The sequence below is a fragment of the Atractosteus spatula genome, chromosome 12, assembly GCF_055471065.1.
Source record: "Atractosteus spatula isolate fAtrSpa1 chromosome 12, fAtrSpa1.hap1, whole genome shotgun sequence".
In the NCBI taxonomy this organism is placed as follows: domain Eukaryota; kingdom Metazoa; phylum Chordata; class Actinopteri; order Semionotiformes; family Lepisosteidae; genus Atractosteus; species Atractosteus spatula.
The window spans coordinates 30,311,351-30,336,636 of record NC_142717.1 but is presented as its reverse complement, the minus strand read 5'-3'; the positions used below and the strand labels follow the sequence as shown (position 1 = coordinate 30,336,636).

Sequence of the window (25,286 nt, the reverse complement as noted above, 5' to 3'; positions counted from 1 at the left end):
CCTGCTCAGCCAGTCATGTCCTGACAGAAGTGAAAGAGACAGAGACGCAGATCAGAAACCCAAATGGGTGTAGCGGAGCTAGTTGGACACGGTGACGTCATCGCCCTCCCTGCCTGTAGCAGGGACCTCAGCCGCATGGGCTGGGGGAGGTCTCCTTTAGCTCACTCGGCTGGTTCCCTGTTGCGTTACGCCGGAGACCCGGGTTCGCGGCAGAGGGCACGAGCCAGCATGGAACCGTGACGGTCAGATGGGCAAGAGAAAAACTACTACTACATACTAATACACTAGATCTCAAGTTCTGTTAGTTCCATCTGAAAATCTTTTTCAATGACCAGCTGCATACACCAATCTCCATACTTTTCACCGACCAGCTTAACTCGGACTAAGTATTCTCGATTAGAATCTCGACGTGAAATTCTCACTATTTTGCAGGTGGTCTTGTAAAGGATGTAAAGGAGCTCTTGGCACTCTTCCTTCCCTCACCTCGGCCTGTGACAGCTGCTCCCTTAGTTTCTCCACCTCTTCCCGGAGCTCTCTGATGATCCTGGCGTTGGGGTCCTCGTTCACTATGGCATGGTTAACAATCCTCTTCGCCCGGTCCGCGTACCGCAGGGTGGAGAGCGTCTCCTCGTAGTTGTCTGCAGCAGGGCTCACGGTCGCTATCATGGCCGTCTTGCTGTTCCCCCCCAAGTTGTCCTGGGGAAGACACAAAGTGCACATCTGTAAACGAGGAGAGGCTGTGTCTGCGTATCCATTTGGCTTTATCCATTTCTTTCCCTCCATTAAAGCGGACAGGTACCCTCACAGGAGTCTTACTTTATCGAGAGATCTTCTTCACGGATGTTGTCACAAGAGTAAAGAACTGTGGATACTTTGCCTTGCTCCTGAGCCAATTAGTACTGGCACACAACCCCTTGTCTTTGCTAGAAATATTGACTTACCAAAGTAAAATGCCTAAAAAGGATGATCAATTGCAAGATTTTCTTGTTTTATTTTTAGCATTTTAGGTTTACTAAAGCTAACACTACCACTAAATCTTAAAAACTAAACCTCTATGATAAGTGCAATGAATGGAACTCCTCTCGCTACTGCATTTACTTGTTTGATTAAGATTTTTTTTAAAAAATAAGTCTCACTCAAGTGTTAACAGGCATATCTAGTACGGACAAACTACATGAACTGAACTGTTCAGCACAGAAAACAGCAAGTGGCCCTCTGTTATTTTAAAGTCAATCCAGCAGGAAGGGTGGACAAGTATGGAAATGTGCTAAAAGAAACTGCAACACCTGGAATTAAATTGCCTATGTTGTTTAGGCTCATTATCAAAACTTAATATTCTTCTGAAATTTAACTCGATGTAGTGATTGGAATGATTGTGTAAAGGAAATTGGAGAGCTCTCATGGGTCAACTACCCTGGTCTTAGCAATTGTTTTCTTACTGTGTATAGAAATGATTTCCTTCATGTTAAATACAGTATAAATATATAAGTTATCAAAATATGTTCTCATACTTGTTTCCTAAGCCAGATGAGAGTAAATGTGATTGGCAACTATGCAAGTTTGAGACTGGAGCTTGCAATGTTTTTTTTTTCTCTTCTCAATATTTTCTGCAATATCTCAACAGATTTGTTTCTCCCACAACAGCCAGCATGGCAAAAACATTAAAGCAAACATTCAGAGTGCTCATTCAGAGTCTGTACTGGTTATTCCATTAGATCTTACTCTCTGTGTCTACAGAGAGTCTAATGGAATAACCAGTGCAGACGGTTTAAATGAAATGAAGAGGAGACCCACCTTCAGGAGCCAGGTGAGTACAGAGTCTCTGTAAGGCACAAACTTGTTCTTCCCTTTCCCTGCCGATTGGTCTGCTAATGCGGAGATGACACATCCCAGAGTGGTGAGAGACCTGGAAACAGAGAGGTCACTAGCACCACTGACATGCAAAACAAAGGACAACCTGAGAGCAAAGAATTTCACTGTTGACTGGCAGATGGGTGGCTGAACAAAGTTATTATTTCTTCCAAAAAGGCACAACAAAACTGACTGGGAGCGACAACAGAGAGAAAACAAACCAGCGTCTCACACTGCCAAAGGTTATCTTTCAGACTGAGCCCTGTTCCTCAAAAATCCCACAAGACTCCTGCATCACACAACACACATTGACACTCATGGGAATTGACAGGAATCTCTGGCCTAGCAAAGTCACTGAACCCACACGTGCTGTGCAGTGTTGAGTAACTGGTATTATGCATCTCTGTGGTCTCCAAAATTGAAATACAGTAGTTGCCTGATATTGATGGATCACAAGCTATCTCATGGCCAAGGACTTGAGAGGGTTAAAATGAGCAAAAGGTCACGTAGACTGTTGTGTTAGTCTGGCAGATCACTTGACTGGCCCCAGTGTTATATTGTAGGCAGGCAACTCTCAACTACCAAATATCTTTGATGGTGCCAGAGGGCAGTCTAAGCACCAGTTGCTACTACAGATGCCAATTTCCAGTAGGATGAGAACCATCTTCATACATTACGCTCATTAACAATCATGGACACTATATTTTCTTGAGCAGCACTGCAGGAACATATATGCATGAACCATCAATCAGACCACTAAATATGGAGATAGGAATGTATATTTATTTTTCACCAGTTAATAGGGATGCTTACTATCAGGATATCTATGTATTTAAGTTATATACTGTACGTCTTAGGTAGTCTTAGATCTCAGTCCTGTCTTGGCACTGAAGATGAGCTGATATTGCTGCTTACTGAACCTCTGGCACAAGTTCAAGAAGTACTTGGTTAGAGGTTATCTAAACTCTATCTTTCTGGCATTTTCCTGCTTGATGGAGTTGTCATTTGTGTATTCTGCCTGCATCAGTAAGTAAACCTGACCCTGACTGGCATCCCAATCATTTGGCTTGAGCCTTTTTGCCCACATCTGGGGACATGCCTACCGCTCGGATGAGGTACACCATGACACCCTCCAAGAAGAGTGTGTTCACATTGCCCAGAACCCTGTCATCTACCTGGTTTGGGGCATGCTTTAAAGGTGACTGCTGGCATTGCTACACTATTTGGGCACATTCCAGACTAGAGATCTCAACACTGATATTCTCAACGTGTATCTTCAGAAGTCTAGACTGTTATAATAAACCACAATTTTGAATGGTCTCAGTTCTGTGTTATGACATAATATGTGATTCTATTGTCCTTTCTATGTTAATTCTCACAATTAAAAATATATTGTCCACAATGTCAATGAAACCTTTTCTTTCACTGTCAATCCATACATTACAATGCGTTATAAATGATGATGCTCATTTGGATTGTGCTGTTCAGGCATTAGTCTGTGACGAACTGAATCTTGAGTATAGCCACCAAAATCCACGTATACAAGGATTTAAGGATAGAAGCAGCCCTAGTTCCAGGTTCTAATCATGAATCTGTGCCTTCCAGACACCAGTTGGATGTCAAGATACTAAAAAAATAAGAATGACAATCTTTTCCTCTTTTTTTATTAGAAGACAGAAAATCAAATTCAGCCACTCTGACAGGCCTCCAAGAATGTCACACACCCTATGCTGCATGTATAGCAACCAGCTGTGCTCACTTGTTTATATTGCTTCCTTCCTTCAGTCTTTCTCCAGCTGCTCCGGTCTTGGATACTCTTTCACTCCCAGCCAAGTCCACCAGGCTGACTTTGCTCACCTTTTCTCCAGAGTTCTGCACAAAGCACAGAGCACACATACTGTAGTCAGCACAGAGTGCACACAATGCGAACAGAGCGCACACAGTCAGCACAGAGATCATGTGGTCAAGACAGCACACACTAAGTGAGCAGATATCGCACAGTCAGCATACAGCATACAGCAATCAGATGATCTAACTAAATTCTGGCTGAGAGTATGTTGTGACCCACGTCAGCAATAGTGCTTTGCTTCCAATTCTTCAGACCCAACACCAAGACATCTGTCAATCGTGTGGCTTTACGCGGGGGCGTGTCCAGTGTGGAGGCGGAGCCCTGGTCGTAGGGCGACGCCTCGCCTTTGTAGTCCCAGCTGTCTTGGCTTCCAGCTGATCTAAGCCCCAGCTGGGTGGGTCCTATAAAAGCACACTGGACACCCTCCGACAGGACGAGCAGGGCCATCCCCGGAAGGGGAAGAGTTTACACTGACAGTCCTGGAGGCGACTGCAACCGCGTAAGGTTTTCTTTTTCTTTTCATTTTTCTTTTTGCCTGTCCCATCACACACTTTCACTGGGGCAGGCATACACACACATTTTTGTTATGCACTCAGTTCTTGTTTTGTTTTTATCTTACGTGCCCTGCTAGGGTAAGTCCAGTCTGGAGGTAACGCAGCACAGTGGTGCTCTTTCTTTTTTCCTTTTAATTTAACCCCACTCTTTTTGTATTTTTTTTGGTCCCTGCTGGCCTCACACCGGTGGTTCCGTCCCCTCACACAGGGCTGTGACTTTTTACCGGTGCTCGCTGGGGCGCCTACCACTACACACTGTCACAATTGATTTCAGTTTGGAATTAGAATTAGAACTAGAATCGGTCTTTTTAAATGTGCTTATTATAGAAATTTTCAAAAACAAGCAGATTTCATGATATTAACAATATCTACAAGGGGCTCAGGCTCATAGAACAATACAGTTAAAATCCTTCTAGGCATGTCTCCTTTTATATCACGTATCTGCCCTGTGAATTCATCCTATGGCTTCATTCCATCTTCCTCCTTCGAACCATCCACATCAGAAAGTTTCAGACTGCTCCTCTAGTCAGTCATCATGTTCATGCCTCCTGGCTCCCAGATCACAAAACGAACAGCTCAAGTCACTCTGATAAGCAACGCAGCAATGCAAGGCTTTAGCAATGCTGGACTTGCAGTATTGTGAAACAGCAGCACGCCATCAGTCTTGCCACTCTGCTTCTTTGAATTGACCACACTGACACAGAACTCTCCTGAAAGATGGAATGAAACAATGTTGCCTGATGATGGCTCAAGGAAGAGGGGAGAAAATCCTGCGTGACAGGCATCTCTGGTGTTTGCATTGCATGAGCTCTTGATTGGTTTCAGAGTCCCAGTGTTGAATCTACTGTATGTCTAATCAGCTCTAATCAGATTTGTATGAAAGCTGGACGGATCTTCAGGGCAGCACTGCTGGTAATCTTGAGCAATGTTCAAGCACCTTAAAGAGACCTGGGATAACCCAAATGCTCATGGGCGAGAACCAAAACAGTTCCCTGGAGAATGCAAGCACTGCTGTGTATCCTGCTGTTATTAAGATCTCAACTGGGGCAAAGAGGTCATCCACAATGCCATTAAGGTTATTTCTAACACTAACACTTACTTACAGCTGAGCTCTGCTGACTGAATTGCTAATGTTCAGTGTTTGGAGGTTCCAACATCTGGCACGTCTATCATGGGCTGATAGGTTTCAGCAGCTTTGCTACCTTCTATGACCAAATAAACAATTACAGTTCTGTGCTCAAAATTGAGCCTTTGAAATTCATAACCCATTCGAAACAGTAAATAAATATCTTAAAGCAGGATTCACCAATATGCTGCTTGTACGGCGAGCATTCGTTTAAAAAAAAACACCCAGAGAGAGGTTATTAAATAGATCTTTCTTTTCTTTCAAGACTCCACTTGCGGGTACTACAGTATAAAAACTAACTTTCAAGGAAATATGTAGGCAGCGATTTCATCACTTTTCCCCTGGTACTGTCCAAAACAAGGAAAAATAACTCGTAAAACAAAGTCAAAATTAAACGTCAATCTGCAACGTACCCCTGACTGCAGGTCGTAGAGCGTCTGGGTTATTATAATACTGAACACTGCGTGGGAGCGGCTGCTTTCTTCATTCATGTTGGTTGCAGCCACTGTTCTAGATTTGTTGCCTTCTGACATTAACGACTCAATGTCCTAGAAGAGAAAAGGAAAAAGAAAACGGTGTTAATATACCGTTCGTCACAAGTCTGCTTTCCCAACGCAGTATTTTACAACTGTGAAATGAGGTTGGCGAACCCTGCCAAGGAACAGTGTGGTGCCTTCAGACTTCCGGACTTGGAGACAAGGCTGGGGTTTGAAACAGCCCACCACTTACACATCTTTGCAGAGCTTTAACATACTGACGTGCGGGAAAACACCATTTGATCAAACAGGTCCTGGGAGCTGAAAGGAAGTGAGTTTATTTCAGGTCAGGTAATGTGCGCACCGGGAAACAAAGTCTGAAGAATCTCAAGCCACATCACCTGTTGCCACTCACGAATTTCCTAATTATAAACCTACGTATTTCGAGTACGTTACGACAATGTGTTTTGTCCGAACACGAGGAATATTAACACCGGCTACAAACATAATTGGAAACAACCTCAGCTTGTCATTGAATGCACCGAACTGGCCGAAACATTTGCTGGGAATAGGTCAGTAAGGGAAGAAATCTAAGGGAAACCTGATCATGAAGCTTAGATTCCCTGAATGAGATGCACTGGAACGTCATGCACCAGAACGCACACGAAAAAGAGAGGAGAGACAATAAAAAAAACAAATTACTCCTGTAAGAATGAGCTGACAAGAGTGTCAAACAAAAAAGCCCTTACTTCAAAATTGGTGACGGCAAGCTGCGACAATCCATCCACGTAGGGGCCAAACACCTTGTGCTCTCGAACCTTGAGGGACTGCCTGCTTCTGGAACCAGGATGAGAAACATGAGTCATGGTGAAACTGTCCCATCTTTACAAGAAGAGCTCTGAATCCTCATGATTAGTTTTTGCCTTTATAGGTTGCATATTTGGCATCTTCCTGTATCACATACATGTTCAAAAAAGTCAAACAAAAAGCAGATTCAGATACAGGTTTCTCAAAGCACAGCAAAGGCCACGCTTCTGGGGACTTCATTTTGGAGTTATGTTCATTTTCTTCTCCTCCAATGCTTTTAGGCAATCAACACAAAACTAGGAATGCAGTGGGGATGCTGAAGGGAAGTTGTAGTCTTGCTTTGATAAAACTATCATCTGAGCTACCTCCTGACTACCAGACTCAGAGACAGTTTTTACCCCCGCACTATCAAACTGTTAAATTCCCAGCCTCTCTCACTCTCACTCTCACTCTCACTCTCACTCTCACTCTCACTCTCACCTCACCTCTCACCTATGATCTGAAGCTCACAGTGCCTTCTTCCTTTCTTTCTTTCTTACCAAAAACCCAAACACACATTGAAAATCTACCTCTACCATACATGTCAAAAGCTCACTCCCCATAATTTCTATCCCTTTATTTTATTCTGTTGATGCATATTTTTGCACATAACCTATTACCTTTTTGTTGTTTTGGACATTGCCTGTTGTTGTTTTTTGCACATTGCCTGTTGTTGTTTTTTTGCAAATTGCCTGTTGTTGTTTTTTTGCACACTGTCTGTTGTCTCTGTCTTTCTTTTGCTACACAATTGTATTGTTGTTGTTGTTGTTGTTGTTGTTTTCTCTTTGTACTACTTATGTCCGAGAGCTAGCTAAATAGCATTTCGTTATACCATACACCATGTATATGAGTGTAATGACAATAAACTTCAACTTGAACTCGAACTCATACACATACTGTATGTAGTTTTACCCCACACACAATGCGCAATGCAACACAAATGTACTATAATATAATGCTCCAATAATCAAAAAGGTGGAGAAACAGTCACCCTACTTCCACAGCTTTAACTGTCAACCTTTAACTGAGACAGCCACCATGATAAACATGTTGCACAAGACAACTGAAGTATTCTTGACCACTTGAAAAGCAAAAATGTTTACAAAAGAAAAAAAGAGCATGTGGTTTTACATACTCAGTTATGCACTGTGACCACAGCTGGAGGTAATATGTTTGACTATAACACAGAACCTAACTCAATAATGTACCATTTTACTGACAAAGATTGGACAGAAATTCAGCACAGCTTAACTATAAGGGTTGCTCTACTGATGCAATGCAGCTGTTCTTACAGGGGTTTGGCAATTCCATAGAAAATTTGAGGATTTGTTATGTTACAAGACATCCACAGATCTGTAAAAACCTCCTTATGTGATCTGTGAATGAGATTTGAACCTCTGTTACAGGACTGCAGCACAAAAGGCTGACTGTAACTGTGACACAGTATCTGCATTTCAATGTAAAACTAACTAACAAAGAACACAACTGTTTTTTTTTCATTAATTAGTTCCTGCTGCTGGTTAATCTCAAAGTTTTTAACACTCAATTCAGGAATGTATTTAAAACCCATTGGACATATCCACTAATGGTTTTGCAGGTTCTTACATGGGCATCTTTTATTCCTAAAAGCCAAATTAAGTTGCACTCTGAGTGTGAGCTAGCCCCCTGCAGCTTTCAGTGACACCGCTGCTATAGTAATGAAAAGGCCAAAATATATTAGGTGTCTGTATTCAAAATGTCTTAAACTCAGTCTCCCAGACAGTAATCTGATTTGTCTGGTGCTATTATTTAGTTATAGTAGTTTCTTCAGCACACCATCGGCATGTGAAAAAAATGGATGACATGGGTAAATACAGAATCTGGAGACATAAATCCGAAATATTTCAAATGCTACAAACCATAATTACTCTGAAACTTTATTCTCCTTTATTTCTAGGGCAATTGATGTGAGTTGATCCTCATATTTTTGTAACACTGCTCTCCTGGGTGGTATGTGAGCTGAGGAAAAAAATCACTGCCACCCATGTTCTCACCCCCTTGATGAGACTTCAGGCATGAAGTGCATTAACAATATTTATGGGTAAACACTCAAAGAGGGTCTCTTATGTCAAACTGTCTTGATGGATTTTTTACAGCACACAACACTCTGGTGTTCAAAGCAGATGTTGTAAGAAAAAAAGAGTTTTTAAAGAGTTTAAAAAAACAGGTTTACCTCCTTCCTTCAGTGGTTTATGTCATTATAACCCATGTCCAAAAGCTCTTCAGAGAACAGGCAACAGAGCTCAGGGAAATAACTACAATGTGTTACTTCAGGACAACAATGTGGTACCAGCACACAAGAGAATGAGTCTGCATTTTAGTACAAGATTCAAACAGTGCACAGATGGAGGTGTTTTAGAGAGTACATCTCCATCATAGCACAGTTATAGTAAATGTTTAAAGGAAAGCATTGCATATGTGTTTAGCCTTATGAGATGTAAACATTTCATAGAACGTTTAACTGTAGGGTGAAAAGAGGTGTAAGATTCAAGGAACTCCAGAAAACCCATCCATCCATTTTCTAATCACTTCAGCCAATTCAAGCAGCGGAGAAGCTGCAGCCTATCCCAGCAAGCAATGGGTGCAAGGCAGGATATAATCTGGATGGTACACCAGTCCATTACTGAGCACGCACAGACACAAACACACACACTCACACCACATCCTTTGGACTGTGGGAGGAAACTGGAACACTCAGAGGAAACCCAAGAGAACATAGGGAGAACATACAGACTCCACAATGAGAGCAACCCAGGTTCAGAATAGTATACAGGACCCAGCACAGGGCTAACCACTGTGCCCCTGTGAGTCCCACATATCGTAAATTGAAGATATTGGACTACTACTGTATATCTAAAATGCCATAAGGAGTATACGTATATTAAGGAGTGCAGGTCAACATACTGTAATTGGTATGGAACAATACTCTTGGATTGAAATATAATATCCATAACAGCAGTGCTTGAGAGTTGTACCAGTGATAAGTACATTTTAACAATATTTATTAAATTAGATGAATTAGACAACAGTGGTATTACAAATGATCCATGCTGTATTTATGTCTCCTTATGCAAGTGTGTGCACGCATAGGCACAGTTTGATGTTTGTCAAGTAACTGTGCCATTTTCTGTTAAAGAATTCTCTTATTTCCATATTTTTCATCTAAAATCATGCTGACGCTTAAGCTAAGAAGGTAAACTGACGCATAAGCTATAGTTAACTAAGTACTGCATACGTATTATATATACAGTATGTTTACTACATTTTAATCTGAAAGCATCTTTTAAATTTACTGGCAATCTAGTACATAAGGGCATCTGACCACAGTTCTCAATTTCCATCATCCTAAAAACAATCAGAAACCTGTCCACTGAATTTCCAGCTTCACAGCTTTTCTAAAACTGTAAGTACATATACAGGAACCGACCCTATTGAAAGATTTACATTCAACAAAAACAAACTTGCTTTGATTCAGATTCCCCTGCAGACAATAAATAGCTTAGGCCTAGAATAAAACAAAGATGGACACATATTAAAATCACGAGGCACAAAGGTCACTACCACTGCTCTACCTCAAAGATGTTTGCTTAATTTGTACAAAAACAAGCTGCAACACTGTTATTTCTCCACTCTGCTTTTGTTAGCTCTCTTTTGAAAGGAACAGTTGTTCAGCATTTAGCAACAGATGTTCAGTGAAGTTACTTGGGCCAAAAATGTCCTAAGACCTGTCTTTTCGCAATATTTACAGCACATATATTAATACATGTAGCTCTTTATTGGTTACACTGGCTGCTAAGGGACTCACAAAAATATTTCTAAGTCAGATTTATTTGGAAAAAAATTCAAGAAATAAACAATATCCAGAGTTTGGATATTTCTTCTGTGAACAACTTTTAATCGATGACTTGACTTGTCCGATAATAGATAATAATACTTGTGTTAAGCTACCTGCAGTGAGTCAGCACCAGTAGCTGGCAGAAGCAGAACCCCCACATTCCACAGAGCTGCACACAGCTGAGGCCTGTGGGAGTTGCCTGGTCTATCTCCAATACACCTTCAAGAGTTGCTCTCCCCACATGCCTCCATTCACTCACTTCATTCCATCGGCTCTAGGCCCCTTAAACTTTCCAAGGACTTGTGATTGCACGTTAATGGACTGCGTTTTCAGCGGAAGCCCCTCGTCCTTTGAATACACCTGACCATATTAAAAACACACTTTCAGCTGACGTTTTTAAATCTTGCCTCAAGACTTGTTCTCGATGCCCTTCAATCCCAAATCTATTTCTTTTAATTTCTCAATTATATAAGGTTTTGTTACATATTCTGTATAGTGTACTGTCTTTTATTGTATCATTTATGTAAAGTGACTTGAGAAACCTCAGTTTTGAAAGGTGCTGTATGAGAATAAACTTGATTGACTGATCCAGTGGCGCATCATTCCCCTGTCTCAGAGAGAACACTGTGGCTGTGCCACCATTAACCCAACCTGCTTCCCACTGAGCACACCTGTGAGCTTCTTGACAGAGGGCTGTCCTGTACCCCAAACATCCTGCAAGATTTGGGCGTGGTCTGAAGGGTGAATCGCGGTCAAATACCTCAGGTACAGCTGAGCTGATGCGTTTTGGGAGTAAAGTGTTACTCCAAAGACCACGTCTCTTCTAATGGTTAAATGACCCACCACTAAGTCCTTCAGGAAAAGGACTTGTGAACCTTCATATGTGTTTATAATCTCGTAGAACCACAACATCACCACAAGATGGGCTAATACTTCAGAGCTATGCTCTCTCTCTGGATGAGCATTTGCAATCACTCACTTAAATGAAAGCACTTTGCTGGGTTTTACGTTTTGAAAACTCCCCTTGCTACCAATCATGGTTGCACATATTTGGGGTCCTCTTTCCCTTTTGTTTCCCTTTCCATTTTAATTCTCTCTCCCATGGCATATGTGCTTGTCGTATGCTTCATCTGCACTCTCTGCAAGCACATCCCAGAACATTTTCACAGGGTCGGGAGAACAGCGAGACCAGCAAAGCAATTTAGCTTTTTCTCCTCTCATGGTAGAAATATTGGTTTAAATCAAGCAGAGTACTTACCATCACTATGTAATGGCTACCCACTGTGATAGTCTGTGGCACTGCAGACGCACCAGATTATAAACAAGATCCATATTATAATCCCTCTTTGTTTTATTTGGCAATGCCAGTGGCTAGATTAGGGGGAACTCCCAAAGCTACAGCCAGCTGCACAGAAACAAAGAACCTGCACTACAGCTGAAGAGCACAAGGATCTGAAATGTAAAAAAGTATCCACAAATCACAAGTATCCCATCTTTTGCCATCACAATCAAACACGTACTGCTGGAGTTCTATCAGTTACCTGTGTGAATAAGACAGCAGAGGGCCAGCACTACCTGTCGCTCTACAGGAAAAGCAGCAGCTCAGCTGTACTGTGTCCAGGCATTTGGGATTGAAAGGCAACCGGTCTTCATGTGTTTGGAAACACATTAAACACTTGAGTGTTTTCATTCTGTGCATGTTTTTTTTTAAGAAAGGGAAGGTGTAATGTGAGGCAGCACTTCAAGAAATAATATGCTGGAGGAACTACCTCTCAAGCCAGTCTATCAGCAGGATCGGGACCTGAGAATCTCATCTGCTGCTGTGGTTTTGCCACGTTATTTAGTTCGGCGTGCTGCATGTTTATACAGTAGCACACTAAAGTCAATTCAAACTGTCATTGCTGGAATTGTCAGTAAATGTACTACCAGATACTTGTTTTGATTTTCATTCTGATCTGTTTTTTTGGTAATAAAGAAGGCTACAGTGAAGTTGAATGATTTTTTACATTGCACTTTTACAGAGAATTGATGGCGAGTGTGCAACAGCGCAAGAGCTGCAAAGGAACAACTAAAGGCCATTCCCACGCTGAAAAGCAGAAGGAAATCAGAAAAAATATAATGTTTCGGCTGTGGAGTATTTGGACAGTGTGATAATATAATTACATTTCATGACCTGCTATAGCGAGTCTCCTCGGGAGAAAACGAATGTTTTCATGAAGCAGTGTCTCGGAAACATGCCTCCAAGCTTTCAAAAATCTAGCCTGAAGTGCTTTAAGCAGTGCAGAGACGTTAAGCAAACTGACTGCTTTTAAAAACATTCTCTTAAAGTAACGAACCATGCAGGTGCAGAAATTCTCCAGCTGTTTTCCACAGTGTATTCCATACTAAAAATTGCTAATCCAAAAGGGCTTTCCTATTTCTGAAAATCAAACTTATTTAATTGTGTTATTTCACAACTGAGGATTTAAAGAAGAGAAGAATGAACTGAATAAAATAAGAACAAGCACAAATAAATATTCCACAACTACTGCAGTGATGCTGCAATTTTAATTTAAAAAAACATGGATGCTGTCTCCACAAAAACTGTTTGGATTCCTCGGATCATGATCTTGTTTTTCTCAGTACTGGGAAAGTGGTACAGCCTGGGGAATGTTGCTGTTTTACAAAACACACAAGTCACCATTCCAACTGTGTGAGGCTCACTGCTAACAGCTGCTTTCAGATAAAGCTGTCATGCAGCAAAGCAAAGGCTCTCGGGCAAACAAGAGCTGACTTACATAGGCTTCCACCGTGAGTTGTGAGAGTGTACTCCCCCTCCCAGACTGCCCCTACTATGTCTATCATTCCTGTGCACCTGCTGAGTAGGTCCCCAGGTGCGCTCCTCCAGAACAGGGTTCCTAGTATTCAAATGGCTCTTTCCTTGACATATCTGTTGCTTGTTGATCTTACTGCAGCAAGAACACCGATACGTTAGGCTGTACCGTTGCTGAACAACACACCCAGGCCTTGTAGAAGAAAAAGTCTACTTTGTTGAAGGGGATGGGACTGCCTTAGACAAAGACATGTCAGAGACCAGATTTCACTTCACACCTGTGCTTAGAAAACACCTGCAGCACTTCTGAACAATCAAACATCCAGTAACAGAGTACCTGTGTCACTTCCCCGACGTGTATAAAATTGCTTTCGTTGCATCTGTAGTGCGATCACAAAACTGAAAAGGAGCTCCAGCTTTCACTCTGAATCTAGATTTCATTTCAGAACCAAAAAGAACACTTCCTGCGCCGCAGTGATTTTGTGTCGGGACATGATAAACCGTGTTTCCCCAGCGACCTCTGCTAAATCAAAAATGTGAAACTACTTCATGGTATCTCAGTTTTAGCTAAAAGCTTAAAAAGAGATAGCATGTGGAGAGGACTATAGACATGGGGGCTAGGAGAAGAGAGGACAGCAAACTTCAAAACACTGCTCATTTATTCAAGGCTAGAACCCTGTTCTTAGGGGACCAATGCAATAGTGGAGAAATATAATATTTCTGTAGGTTGTAGAGAGAACTACAGCTATTCATTATATATAGAAACGTAGATTATATGCAGAGTAGCACAAAAAATAAGACATTCGTCGTTAACTCAGTAAAACTGTAATTTTATTTCAAACTGTCAAACATTTGTTAAAGACAGCAGCTGACATCTTTTGTCCTTGTGGTGTGAACACTCAACTGAATGCTGGAACTGACGGTCCTTCAGCCATGGAAATAAGTATAAGGATTGTAAGGCAGTTTTTTGCCAGCTTGCAAAGATGTGGAAACTGGTGGGAAACAGAATCCTGAACACTCTCTTTCTTTTAGTGGCACCTGGCAGTCTCTGACACATGCGGGCTGCATGTTCTTTGTTTTTGTCTTCCTGCCAAACAGAGATTTTGAATTGTGTTTTGGTTTTGCCCAATCTGGTCTACCTACATTTCGCCCTTAAATCAAAACAGACTGAAATTAAGAGGCAGCGGAACTAAAAATATTGCCTTGGGCACCTGGACGGCATAAAAACACGGGTTGAGTCTTAAACACTGCCGAGACGGGCACATTTACAGTGGCTTGAACAGGGAGGGAGCTGTCACCTGAGCAAGAATGGCAGTATTTTATTTTTTCTGGTGGGGTGCCACCTGGGTAGGATTATTTCAGCTTGGGTATATTGAAGAACAGGGCATTGTTCTGTTCTATTTATATTGTGTTATCCTCCCCTCACAGAAAAAATCCCAAGAAAGAACAAATGCAGTGTAGAGACAGCGACTCTGAAAATTGAAAATTATCACCCATAAAACGCAAGTTCACAAAGATAATGGAGATACCCTCCAATTAAAAAATAGTAAATTAATATCATACTATTCCCCTAGTAAAGGCTGTGGGTGTGTGAGTTTAAGCTGACTCACCCTTTAGGATCCAGCAGATCTCTCACTTTTTCGTTGTAGATTTCCATATAGGAAACCTCCACTTTGAACGTGTGTGATTCACTGTCTTGCTCTGAAACCCTTTCAAACAAAGAGCAACAGAGACGGGGAATAAGGCCTGGCTGGTCTCCATTGCCCATCATAGAGAAGGACTTGCCTGAACCTGCAATGACAACACCAGACACCAGGGTAAATAGAAGCAGTAAGAGGTCACAAAGCTGTTGTTTCCAGCTCCTTGTATAATGAAAAAAGCTGTAACATTGTACAATCCCCAAATATGACTTAATCTAACTGTATACTTAGACTACATTGAGTAATGTATAATGTACATTTCCTGTTTCTCCTCCTAAAATTACTTCAGGAAATAAGAAGAGGTAGTAACACCTGATGGAGCGAAATCCAAGCTTGGTGAAATGACCCAGGCTAATGGTATTTCACTTTTCATCCTTCTAACAAGGAAGCAGCGCAGCAATGTTCACAGTTTTCCAGGCAGAAATCATGAAATACTGTATATGTGTTTTGGCTTTAGGGAGCACAATAAACTGTTCAAGTTGCCAGAATTAAAAGCAAAGAATCACAAAACACTGTAGTTTCAGGAAAGAACAGACACAGTTTGCTTTTTTCTTTATTTTTGCTGATTTCGTGCCAGGAAAATACTATTTATCTAGTGGGTACTTTGAGCATCTTACCACAAGCTCATCCCTGCCGCCAGGAACATGTTTAAGATATTGCAAGACAGTTTCAAAGCACACATGTGCTGATCCTTTTATTGTGAAACTGCTGTGCTGTTCCACTGTGGAATCACTGTCCTGCATTTTTGCAGTCATATTAAATTCCTGCTGCAGCGCATACAAGGCTCTGTGGTTCTGACACGCAAGCTGTAGTGTTTATTATGATTTGACAATCTGGTTTTACTTTGTGTCATCAGCTGAAAAAAAGCCATCAAGGAAAGTCAATATAATAAACCATTAAAAGAAACCATTCCTCACCTGTTTGCCCATAGGCAAAGATGCAGGCATTGTAGCCTTGAAATGCATTGTCAAGTATTCCCTCTCCAAGGCACTTAAATACTACTTCTTGACCTGAAAATAAGGGAGATAAGCTGTGAATGCAATTCTACACCATGTGAAAATGCTGGCTGAATCTGAGGTTCAATAAAATTTTAAACCAATAACGCAGTAAATTATTAAACAAAACAGAATAACACCTCAGAGGACATATGTTGACATTTCTCAAATATTTAGACTTCAGATCTTTCTCAGCAAATAAAAAAAGAACATCAAAAAACCAAGTGGCTTGTATTTACTGGCTTAAAGTTGGTTCGGGTCATTAACTTGGTCAGTCATTAATCAAACTCACCACATTTAAAACAAATTACGACTATAAGCTGGCTGACTCTAAATACAATAAAAGATCTAAGCACTATATTTCAAAGATCTGTGCAACCTTTTTAATGATCTAGAAAATGTGAAATGGTATTATTATTCCCAGGGTTTAGCTGTTTTAGACCTGAAGAAAATGTGACGAAAGGCCGAAACATGGAGCTGTGACATTCTTTATTAAATGTGTTCTTCTCATTCCTCTGTAGCTCACACAATGACACAGCTCCCAGGTTGAACCTCTACATAAAGACTGTAAAGAAACCTAAGATAATTCCATTTCAAAAGCAGCAGAAAAGGCACTGCTTTATAACTCCTTAAAAATCTTATATTGATGTTCCCGACACACAAAAGCACCAATAAAAGAAATTTTAGCACTTTCACTGTTCTCAAAGACTGGTGAAGGTTAATAAAATTTCATAGCCAAACTGGCGGTTTTCATGGTTCCTGCTCTTTTATAAGCATTGTGTTCATGACTCCTGGTTTCAATTATATGTACACATGACTTCCTTATGCCAGTTTCAACAACACACTTAGGATCACTTACAGATATTACAACGAGATTACCTGCTCTACCTGCACAGCTTCACAAAGTTTTGCCCCTACCAATGGTTCCCATTAAAATGGTTCCCAACATTCATACTTTTCCAATGCAAGGGGTCTACTTCCTTGGCAGCTTACTGCATAGTGCACCTTTTGATGGCAGTTAATGAGGATCAGAGGCATGGAACAGGAGAGAGCAGCACTATAATAATAAGATTAACATGATAATCACAGCGGGAAGAGAGAGAGTAAACTCTTAGCACTGCTCTCACCTCAGCTGTCAAGAATTAGCAAACAGATACTGTAAGAGGCAGCCAGGGGACTTCCTACTAATGCAGAGGCAGAGGATCAGCTAAAGTGGTCTTGTCATTAAACTAAACAAGTAAAAGACACCACCACCATTGTATTCAGAGAAAAACACCACACCACTGTATTCAGTTTGGTGGCATGGCTAAGACCACCCAAGTGCTAGGAGTTTAAAAATGATTGGTAAATACAGCTGTTAAAAATAGTCTTAACTTCCTGCGCTGGAATATTGATACCAGAATCCACAACTCTACAACATACATACATGAAGTGCCCTGAAAAAAAGAGTCCATAAACGGGCCAGTGTAATAGAGCAAATTTAGAATAGTCAATCCAACCTGTCCAATGTGTTTCTGGGAGGAGGGAGGGAGGACAGAAAAGACCTAGAGAAACCCCAGGGGACACAGGGGAGAACATGCAGACTCATGTTACAACTACAATGTCTAACGAGGGACTACAGGGAACAGGCCACTGCAAACTCTCAAGGACACAAATAAAAATTGTGTCAACCAGATCACCTTTGCAAAGCAAAGCCAGTCTCACATCCTGTCAGCACATCTCAGCTTTGCTTGGTTGTCATAATAGCATCTGTTGTATTCCATCTCAGTGGGAAGGCCAGATAATTCCAGCAAAGAGCCCCGCCATGTTTCGGAAGAGATATCCAGAAAGCTTTTGCCAAGGTCTCTCCTAAGAGGTTAATTCTTAAACGGAAAGCTGGGGGTAACGTAGGCACACGGCTCAAGAATGGGAACAAACAGCAGACAGTCCCACTAACACGATCTAGAAGTGGGAGAGAAAAATGACATGCAGACGCCCTTTGGCTGCTACAGTGAAGGAGGAAAACAATGCAAATCATTCCTAGTGACCAGCTGATAAATAAAGAACTGACCGGCATTGTGAAACACATCTGTAGGCCTCTTTGCACAATCTCATGGCACCGTTAATGCACTTGGGGGTAGGGGGTGAAAATTCAGAACTGAAATATATCAGCGCTCGGTGCTGCATGCTCTTTAAACCACATGACTTTAAAGCCTCCTGCGTCAGTATTTAAAAGATAAGAAAGGTCAGACTTGGACATAATTTAGTAAAGTACTTCCAAGGTAATGGAGGAAGAGTGGGACTCTCCCTGTCACCCAACAGAGTGGGCTGTTCAAAGGTCAGTCTTTCAGCTGAACAAAAACCCAAGACCAAAGGTGGAAAAACTACTGAATATTTGTGTACATAGTTAATCATTCCCACCAAGCAGGAATTTCTATCTCTATAGCAGCACTGCCTTCAGCAGTAAGCCATCCAAGGACACAGTTACTGTCCCTATGTCCTCATGAAAAAGCAATATCTGTCTGTGACACAGAAAAGCTGAGCTCCTGAGATTAAAGAATTGGCAGGAATCAAATTTATTCAACTGTGAAACAATGGATTTATTTTCATGTATATGTCAGAAAAGGCTCAGCTTCTGATCCGTATTTATTAGAAGCTGCCAACCTGCAAAACAGACATTTACATCAGTGTTGGCATTTTCCATATGAACTGATCTGGAAAAAAACAAATTTTTAATTTCAAAGTGGCACCTCTGCATTACAGGACAGCACATATTCTACTAACCTATACTTTTAGGATACCCACAGCAAACACTGTACATTTAGCAACCCATAGCAGTGTGTTTACTTGACCTGCATATTATGTGTCCCAGAGAAGGGCGACAGTCAGGTATAATTATGGAAAACAGAGCTAAACCAGAAGACTATTTGCAAAATAATTTTCAGAGACAGTCGAGCTGGATTTAGGAAAGGAAAAGGAAAGTCTTGTCTGAATAACTTAAAAGACATCTTTGAACAAGCAACAAAGACCATTAATACCAATAAAGCGTGACATGTTAAACAGTATTGGGATATCCAGAAAGCTTCTGGTAAGGTTAAAAGTTTTATACGCAAACTGAAAGCTGTGGGGATCTAAGGTAATCCAGGCACATGCCTCAAGAACTGGTTCATAAACAGTAAATTAACTAAAAAGGCATAATCTTTATCTGAGGAAATGTAACCAGGAGGGATCTGTCTAAGGCCCCTTATTCTTTCTAAAATTTCTATCAATGATTCGGAGTCTGATGTAGATAGCAAACTAGTTACCGTACATTTGCACATAAAAATTGTGGGAGAAGCAAACAGAAATAATGTAATGGAATTCTAAAAAACAACAAAATCACGGAATGGGCAAACATCTGGCAAATGAAATTTAATGTCAACATGTTATCCACACAGGAAGCAGCAAAACACACTATACTATCACATGGGTGGAGTATGTGCATGAATGGTGTTTATGTTGATTCTCCTATGTCCTCCTCAGTACAACACAGTGAAGCAATGAAAACAACAAACCAAATGCTGCTTGGATATATAGCAAACTGGAATTTAAATTAAGGGGATTTATGTTCAAGCTTTATAATGCTTTGATAAGTAAGATTTATTCCTTGTCTCCGGACACTTTAGATTCACTTCTAACTTACCAATTTCTCAATTTAATTTTAAATAATCACTTTTTCTTATATTTTCTCTGTGAGTGAAAACTATCAAAAATATAAATTAAAGTAGCAACGTTTTTAGTCAATTTTTTTAAAAGCATAAAAAAAGAGATACAGAAATTAGAGGTGACTGGGTTACTGAATCAAACTAGCTACATTATAGATGCCACTGGTAAAAACTTGCAAGTGTTGTTGTGATGTTACTTTTAATTCAGTATGTTTTGGCTAAAGACTATAGGCAGCCTTTTGAGAAAAATTTCAGTGTTCAAGGAGTTTCACAGTCCTATTAGTCCCCTTGAAAAAGGGCCATCTGTTTTCCCTTAAAACAGTCGTCAGCTTTTTGAGCAACTGCCCACTGTGCCACACCCTACCAGCTAAGATTCAAACAATGAGCCACCAGAATGAACTTTCTGGGAGCTAGCATTCAATTTGGATTTAGACTCATCTAGACTCAGAATGGACGTGACAGGGCCCAAGCCTGCAGTGACTGACCACACCTGAGCTGTTATGTTACTCCAGACTCCAGACTTTTACAACAGAACTCCAGGAGGGGTGACAAGCAGCCAAGTTTAACTCGCCTCAGCTGCCGTTAATCATAATCATTCCCAATGTCATTTCCTGCATGTAAAACAACTATGATACTATACACACATCTCTCTCCTTTACATTCATCTTTTGCATCCCTCCTCCACCCCCTCTTTGCTCCCATTTGCGCATTTTTCACTGTAGCTACAGTTCACTACTGTAGCTTCCTCGTCCTACTGTATATCCAGGAGGCTGGCCTTCAGCCAAACAAGTTCAGCAAGATTTACTATGAGTAAAACACTCAATAAACATGTTTAACTGACTTAATCCTTGTGAACCATACTTTCAAACACTTTAATACAGTGCCAACTAAATGAAAAGCTGGTAAAAAAAACCTTGATTAGTTCAGATGAAGGCTGTTGCTGCATCAGCTACATAAAAATTAAACGTATGTGCATTCTATGCTTTGATTTTAATGTATCCTACATACAGTATAGAGATCTAGAAAATACTTCCAAATACTCAAATGTCATTTTACAAGTAAAACAAGAAAAACCTTTACAAGTCCGATTGGTGTTCTGTAGGTGAATTTCTTTTAAAAGACTAAAAAAAGAACACCCTTTATAACCATCAACAAACAAAAAAAAAACCCACTATCACCTACCTTTAAAACATACAGAGATCAGTGAATTAAATCAAACGGGAAACAACAAAGTAGGAAAAAGTTTGTTTTGTAGGACAATTAGGAAGTGCTTAGGGACTTTTGTTTCCAATATGGAACTTATACATCTGCAGGGAAGAAAAGATTCAACTGCTCTCATGGCATGAAACACGTAATTCTTCCTGGCCACTATCACTGTAATAAAATGAATGACTCACCTGCATATTTTGTAACATTTGATTCATCCATGGACCAAAAGCAATAGTCAAAGGCAAACACCTGTGGAAAGACAAAGAGACCCACTGAGTATCAGTTCAAGAATGCCGCTGTGATCCTCAATTAGGTTCTTTGATTTGCTTGTCTGGGCTTATGTGCCCGACAGAATCTTTTGCCGTGTGGCTGACGGTGACAAGACAGAGCTTGCACAAATAGATCCAAGGCTTACTCTGCAGAAAGGTGGAAATGGTACCACAGTTTTCACAACCAGTTTATTCTAACATCTAAATAAAATGTCAGATTTCAGATTTAAGAACAAGCCATTATATCGGAGCTGACGGTAAGAAATCAGGTGGGATCAGGAAAGGCCAGATATAAAACAAATAAATTCAAAACCAATAAATGCAAAACCTCAAGGCCACTGATTTAACAGGAAAAGATTACATATACTGAACATCAAAAAGAAATGTATCACTTATAAATACAACACTTTCCTAAAGTTGGTCATTTTCTTGACGTTTTTTTTTGTTGTAGGTGCCCTGAAATGTTACTGAAGACATGTCAGGTAAAGTTATTCCACTGATTGACCAATTTGTCAGTACTGTAAAAGTCCCAGGCTAATAGTGTGTGTGCTATTGCATCGCTGCAAGGGTACTGTAGACCCCTGGTGAAAATAACACCACTGTCCCAGCCTTAAGTCTCTCGCCCTACAGTGTTACTTTTTTCAGATTTCACTTGATTGTTGACCGTCAGTTGTGTTTGCAGTTGTTTTCTGAAACTTGTTTTTGAAAAGCGAACAAGTTGTTCCCACATTTACAATTACTGTGGTGATAATGACATCACTGCTGCTTGATCAATGACTGTACATTTTTTCAAATATGGCGAGATAGTGAACGCTGGTGTAGGCCTGTTACATACCTTGGGAGGTTTTCTGGAAGTTGAGAGAGGAATAATGTGCAGCACAGTGTGGCACAGGGACCCCAGGAACATCATGGAAAAGAAGACAGGCGACAAAGTCACAATGTTTCCTTTTGACAGCTTTACAGAAACTGCAGGTACAGAGAACTCAGAAGCTGAGACTATGCGGAAGACATTGCAAAATGACTGGCAGAAGCCTGGAGAGCTACAACTGAGGCACCGAGAAACACCAATCAGTGTGACTTTGGGACTGCAGTCTCTGTCACAGAGACTAAAAATGTATGTGCAACAAAAAGACTCTGCAAAAATCTCTTGAGTCTTTTTATATAAAATTATGCTAAAACCCTGATTTGAGTCCTAAATCTGCTTATTGGTGTTTCTGTTTAAAATAGGAGTCAGTGGCATTCTGGCTTGTGATATTAGTTATTTTACAGTATCTTTCACTGTGATACATTATATATGTATTTTATATATCTGACAGTGACCTTCTGAATTAAATCTTAACACAATATTAAATCTACAGACAGTACAAGTAGCTAATATGTCAAGAAGGATATTTAAAGATCCTTGAAAATGTATCTATAATCCTTTCCATCTCATAAATGATGTGCGAAAAGTGCCTTTTAAAAACATTTTTTTATAATAAGATATATGTTAGGACCATAGTCAACTACAGCAAAACATAGTATCCTAAACAGTAAAAACGTAATATTTTCAAAGAGATAATCTTGTACTTCATATGTTGTCAGATACAGATTGTTATCATTAAAGATCTCTTTTCTTTATTTATTCTAGTGTAAGAAGCTCAAATGAATATGTTTCCAACAAAATATTTTAACAATGCAAAGCTTTATACATTTTCAGTATCAATTTTCTTTTGTTAGCAAGCATGAGATTTCTAATGGTTGTTACGATGAAACCCCAAACACTAGTGTTTCCAGCCTGGGATACTGAACGACAACAAAAGGAAACAATTTTAAACTCTTAATGCCCCACTGACTCTATTGTGTTGCACTAATTCTGCCTCTGGCCTGGCCTTGACCATTGCAAGGAACTTGCTCTCTGTTTAACGCTGTTCACTGCAGGTGGCAGCCCGGGGCACTGTCAGAACCCATTCCTGCATCGGCAGACAAGCACAGGCATTGCCAGAGCCCTCAGACCTAAAGGTCTGCAACCCTGATTCTAAAATACTACAGCAAGCAATGGCCAGACACTAATTAGTTAGGTTAGTTTTTACACCATTTATCTTAAAATGTGCCATTATCAGCTGTTTGCTTAGTCTGCAAAGTGGCTTTGAGCTACCTAGTTATGATGTGCCAAGTTTCATAATAATAATAATAATTGCTTACACTTATATAGTGCTTCTCTGGACACTCCACTCAAAGCGCTTTACAGGAAATGGGGACTCCCCTCCACCACCACTAATGTGCAGCCCCCACCTGGATGATGCGACGGCAGCCATAGTGCACCAGAACACTCACCACACATCAGCTATTAGTGGGGAGGAGAGCAGAGTAATGAAGCTAATTCATAGATGGGGATTATTAGGAGACCATGATTGGTAAGGGCCAATGGGAAATTTGGCCAGGATGCCGGGGTTACACCCCTACTCTTTTTGAGAAACGCCCTGGGATTTTTAATGACCACCAAGAGTCAGGACCTCAGTTTTACGTCTCATCCGAAGGATGGTGCCTGTTTACAGTATAGTGTCCCTTTCACTATACTGGAACATTAGGACCCACATAGACCACAGGGTGAACACCCCCTGCTGGCCCCACTAACACCTCTTCCAGCAGCAACCTTAGTTTTTCCCAGGAGGTCTCCCATCCAGGTACTGACCAGGCTCACACTTGCTGAGCTTCAGTGGGTTGCCAGTTGTGAGTTGCAGAGTGATATGGCTGCTGGCCATGTAGCATTACAATATATTAGGACAATTCCTCTAAAGAAACGTGTAATTATTTGATAACATGGTTACAGCACCTTTCAGATCACACAAAATATCATTTTTTTATTTGCAGAATCCAGAATTTCGAAAACACATTTTGAAAAATATATGAAAAATATATTCAAGGTAGCAGATTTGTATTAAAATGTGTTGCTGTATAAGCTTTCTATTATCCTTGAGTGTTTATTTTCTTTAAGAAAGGAAAAATAACAACAGTGAATTCTAGTAACTACACACAAGCTGTGTCAGAATTGATGGACATTAAGTGCAAGCATCCACACAACAAATTTGGCTGGAGATGGTATGGCCATGGATAAATTGTGGGTAACTGTATATTTAACAATACAGAACAAATTAAAGAATTAAGAGTGTCAGTGTCACAGGCACTGGAAGATAGGCAGAGCTGAAAAGCTGCAAAAGAAACAGCTCTTCTTTCCGAAAATGACTGATCTCCATCAACTCCACAAATAAAAAGGGATAAATGTAACATAAAAAGAATCTACTTATTAAGAATATTTAACCGGTCAAATACACCAAATAATTCACAAGAATCATCTATATTAAAAAGACTTTGATTCACAAGCTTAGCGTGCATGTTTTTGAACATACAATGACCCTGTTCTTTATTAAGTTTCTCATCTACTTATTTCTTAGAAATAAGGCTTGTAGCTGTACATTTGCGGTGAGTTACAGGGTCACTGCTGTAATAAAAAAACATTTTTGCCTGGTAACACAGCATGAGATTAGCAGAGTAAGTGCTTGATTTAACGGAGCCCCTTTATGTTCCAAAGGAAACATTGTTCTACCTATAAAGCTACTGCATATTGCAGCTTGGTGGCTGCGTAGCAATGGGCACGAGCAGCTGACGCAGTCTGGCTCAAGCTCAATTCTCAGGGCATGATTCCTTGGCCTTTTCAAAATGGATCCGGATGCCATCTGGGACGCTTTGAGGCCAACCGAATCAACTGAAGCGAAGCAAGCAACATGTCACCATTTTTTTTTGAAAGGCAGAGAGCACACAAATCAACTTTCCATGAAAAAGATTTGCAGGGGCTGGCACAGCAGAAAAGATGTCAAGTAAGGCCATAATGAAAACATTATTATCCTATAATTCCTGGTATAATTTGTGAGGGTCTGACAATGTGCATCAGGACTTACAGTATATGGATGAATGATAGGTATAAAACAACTACTGCACTGGTGAGGATTCACTCAGATTTCAGTGACTGAACTGTTGTTCTTTACTGGCATGCGTTTAAAAC

The 25,286-nt window shown here is 40.5% G+C and overlaps 1 protein-coding gene across 5 annotated transcripts in view; it reads right to left on the bottom strand.

The window, feature by feature from the left end:
- The window catches only part of kif13a (kinesin family member 13A), a 98,146-nt gene that overhangs the window by 41,198 nt on the left and 31,662 nt on the right, over positions 1-25,286 (bottom strand). For 4 of the 5 annotated variants that reach the window (XM_088929215.1, XM_088929217.1, XM_088929216.1 and 1 more), the window contains exons 3-11: positions 22,080-22,092; positions 21,164-21,224; positions 16,006-16,098; positions 14,999-15,179; positions 6,606-6,693; positions 5,794-5,928; positions 3,611-3,723; positions 1,795-1,906; positions 484-696 (exon numbers count right to left, since the gene is read on the bottom strand). In XM_088929215.1, the coding sequence (XP_088785341.1) occupies positions 484-696; positions 1,795-1,906; positions 3,611-3,723; positions 5,794-5,928; positions 6,606-6,693; positions 14,999-15,179; positions 16,006-16,098; positions 21,164-21,224; positions 22,080-22,092 (1,009 nt within the window). Of the gene's footprint in view, positions 1-483; positions 697-1,794; positions 1,907-3,610; positions 3,724-5,793; positions 5,929-6,605; positions 6,694-13,353; positions 13,525-14,998; positions 15,180-16,005; positions 16,099-21,163; positions 21,225-22,079; positions 22,093-25,286 lie in introns of all 5 variants that reach the window. The other variant, XM_088929219.1, reaches the window with a different exon arrangement.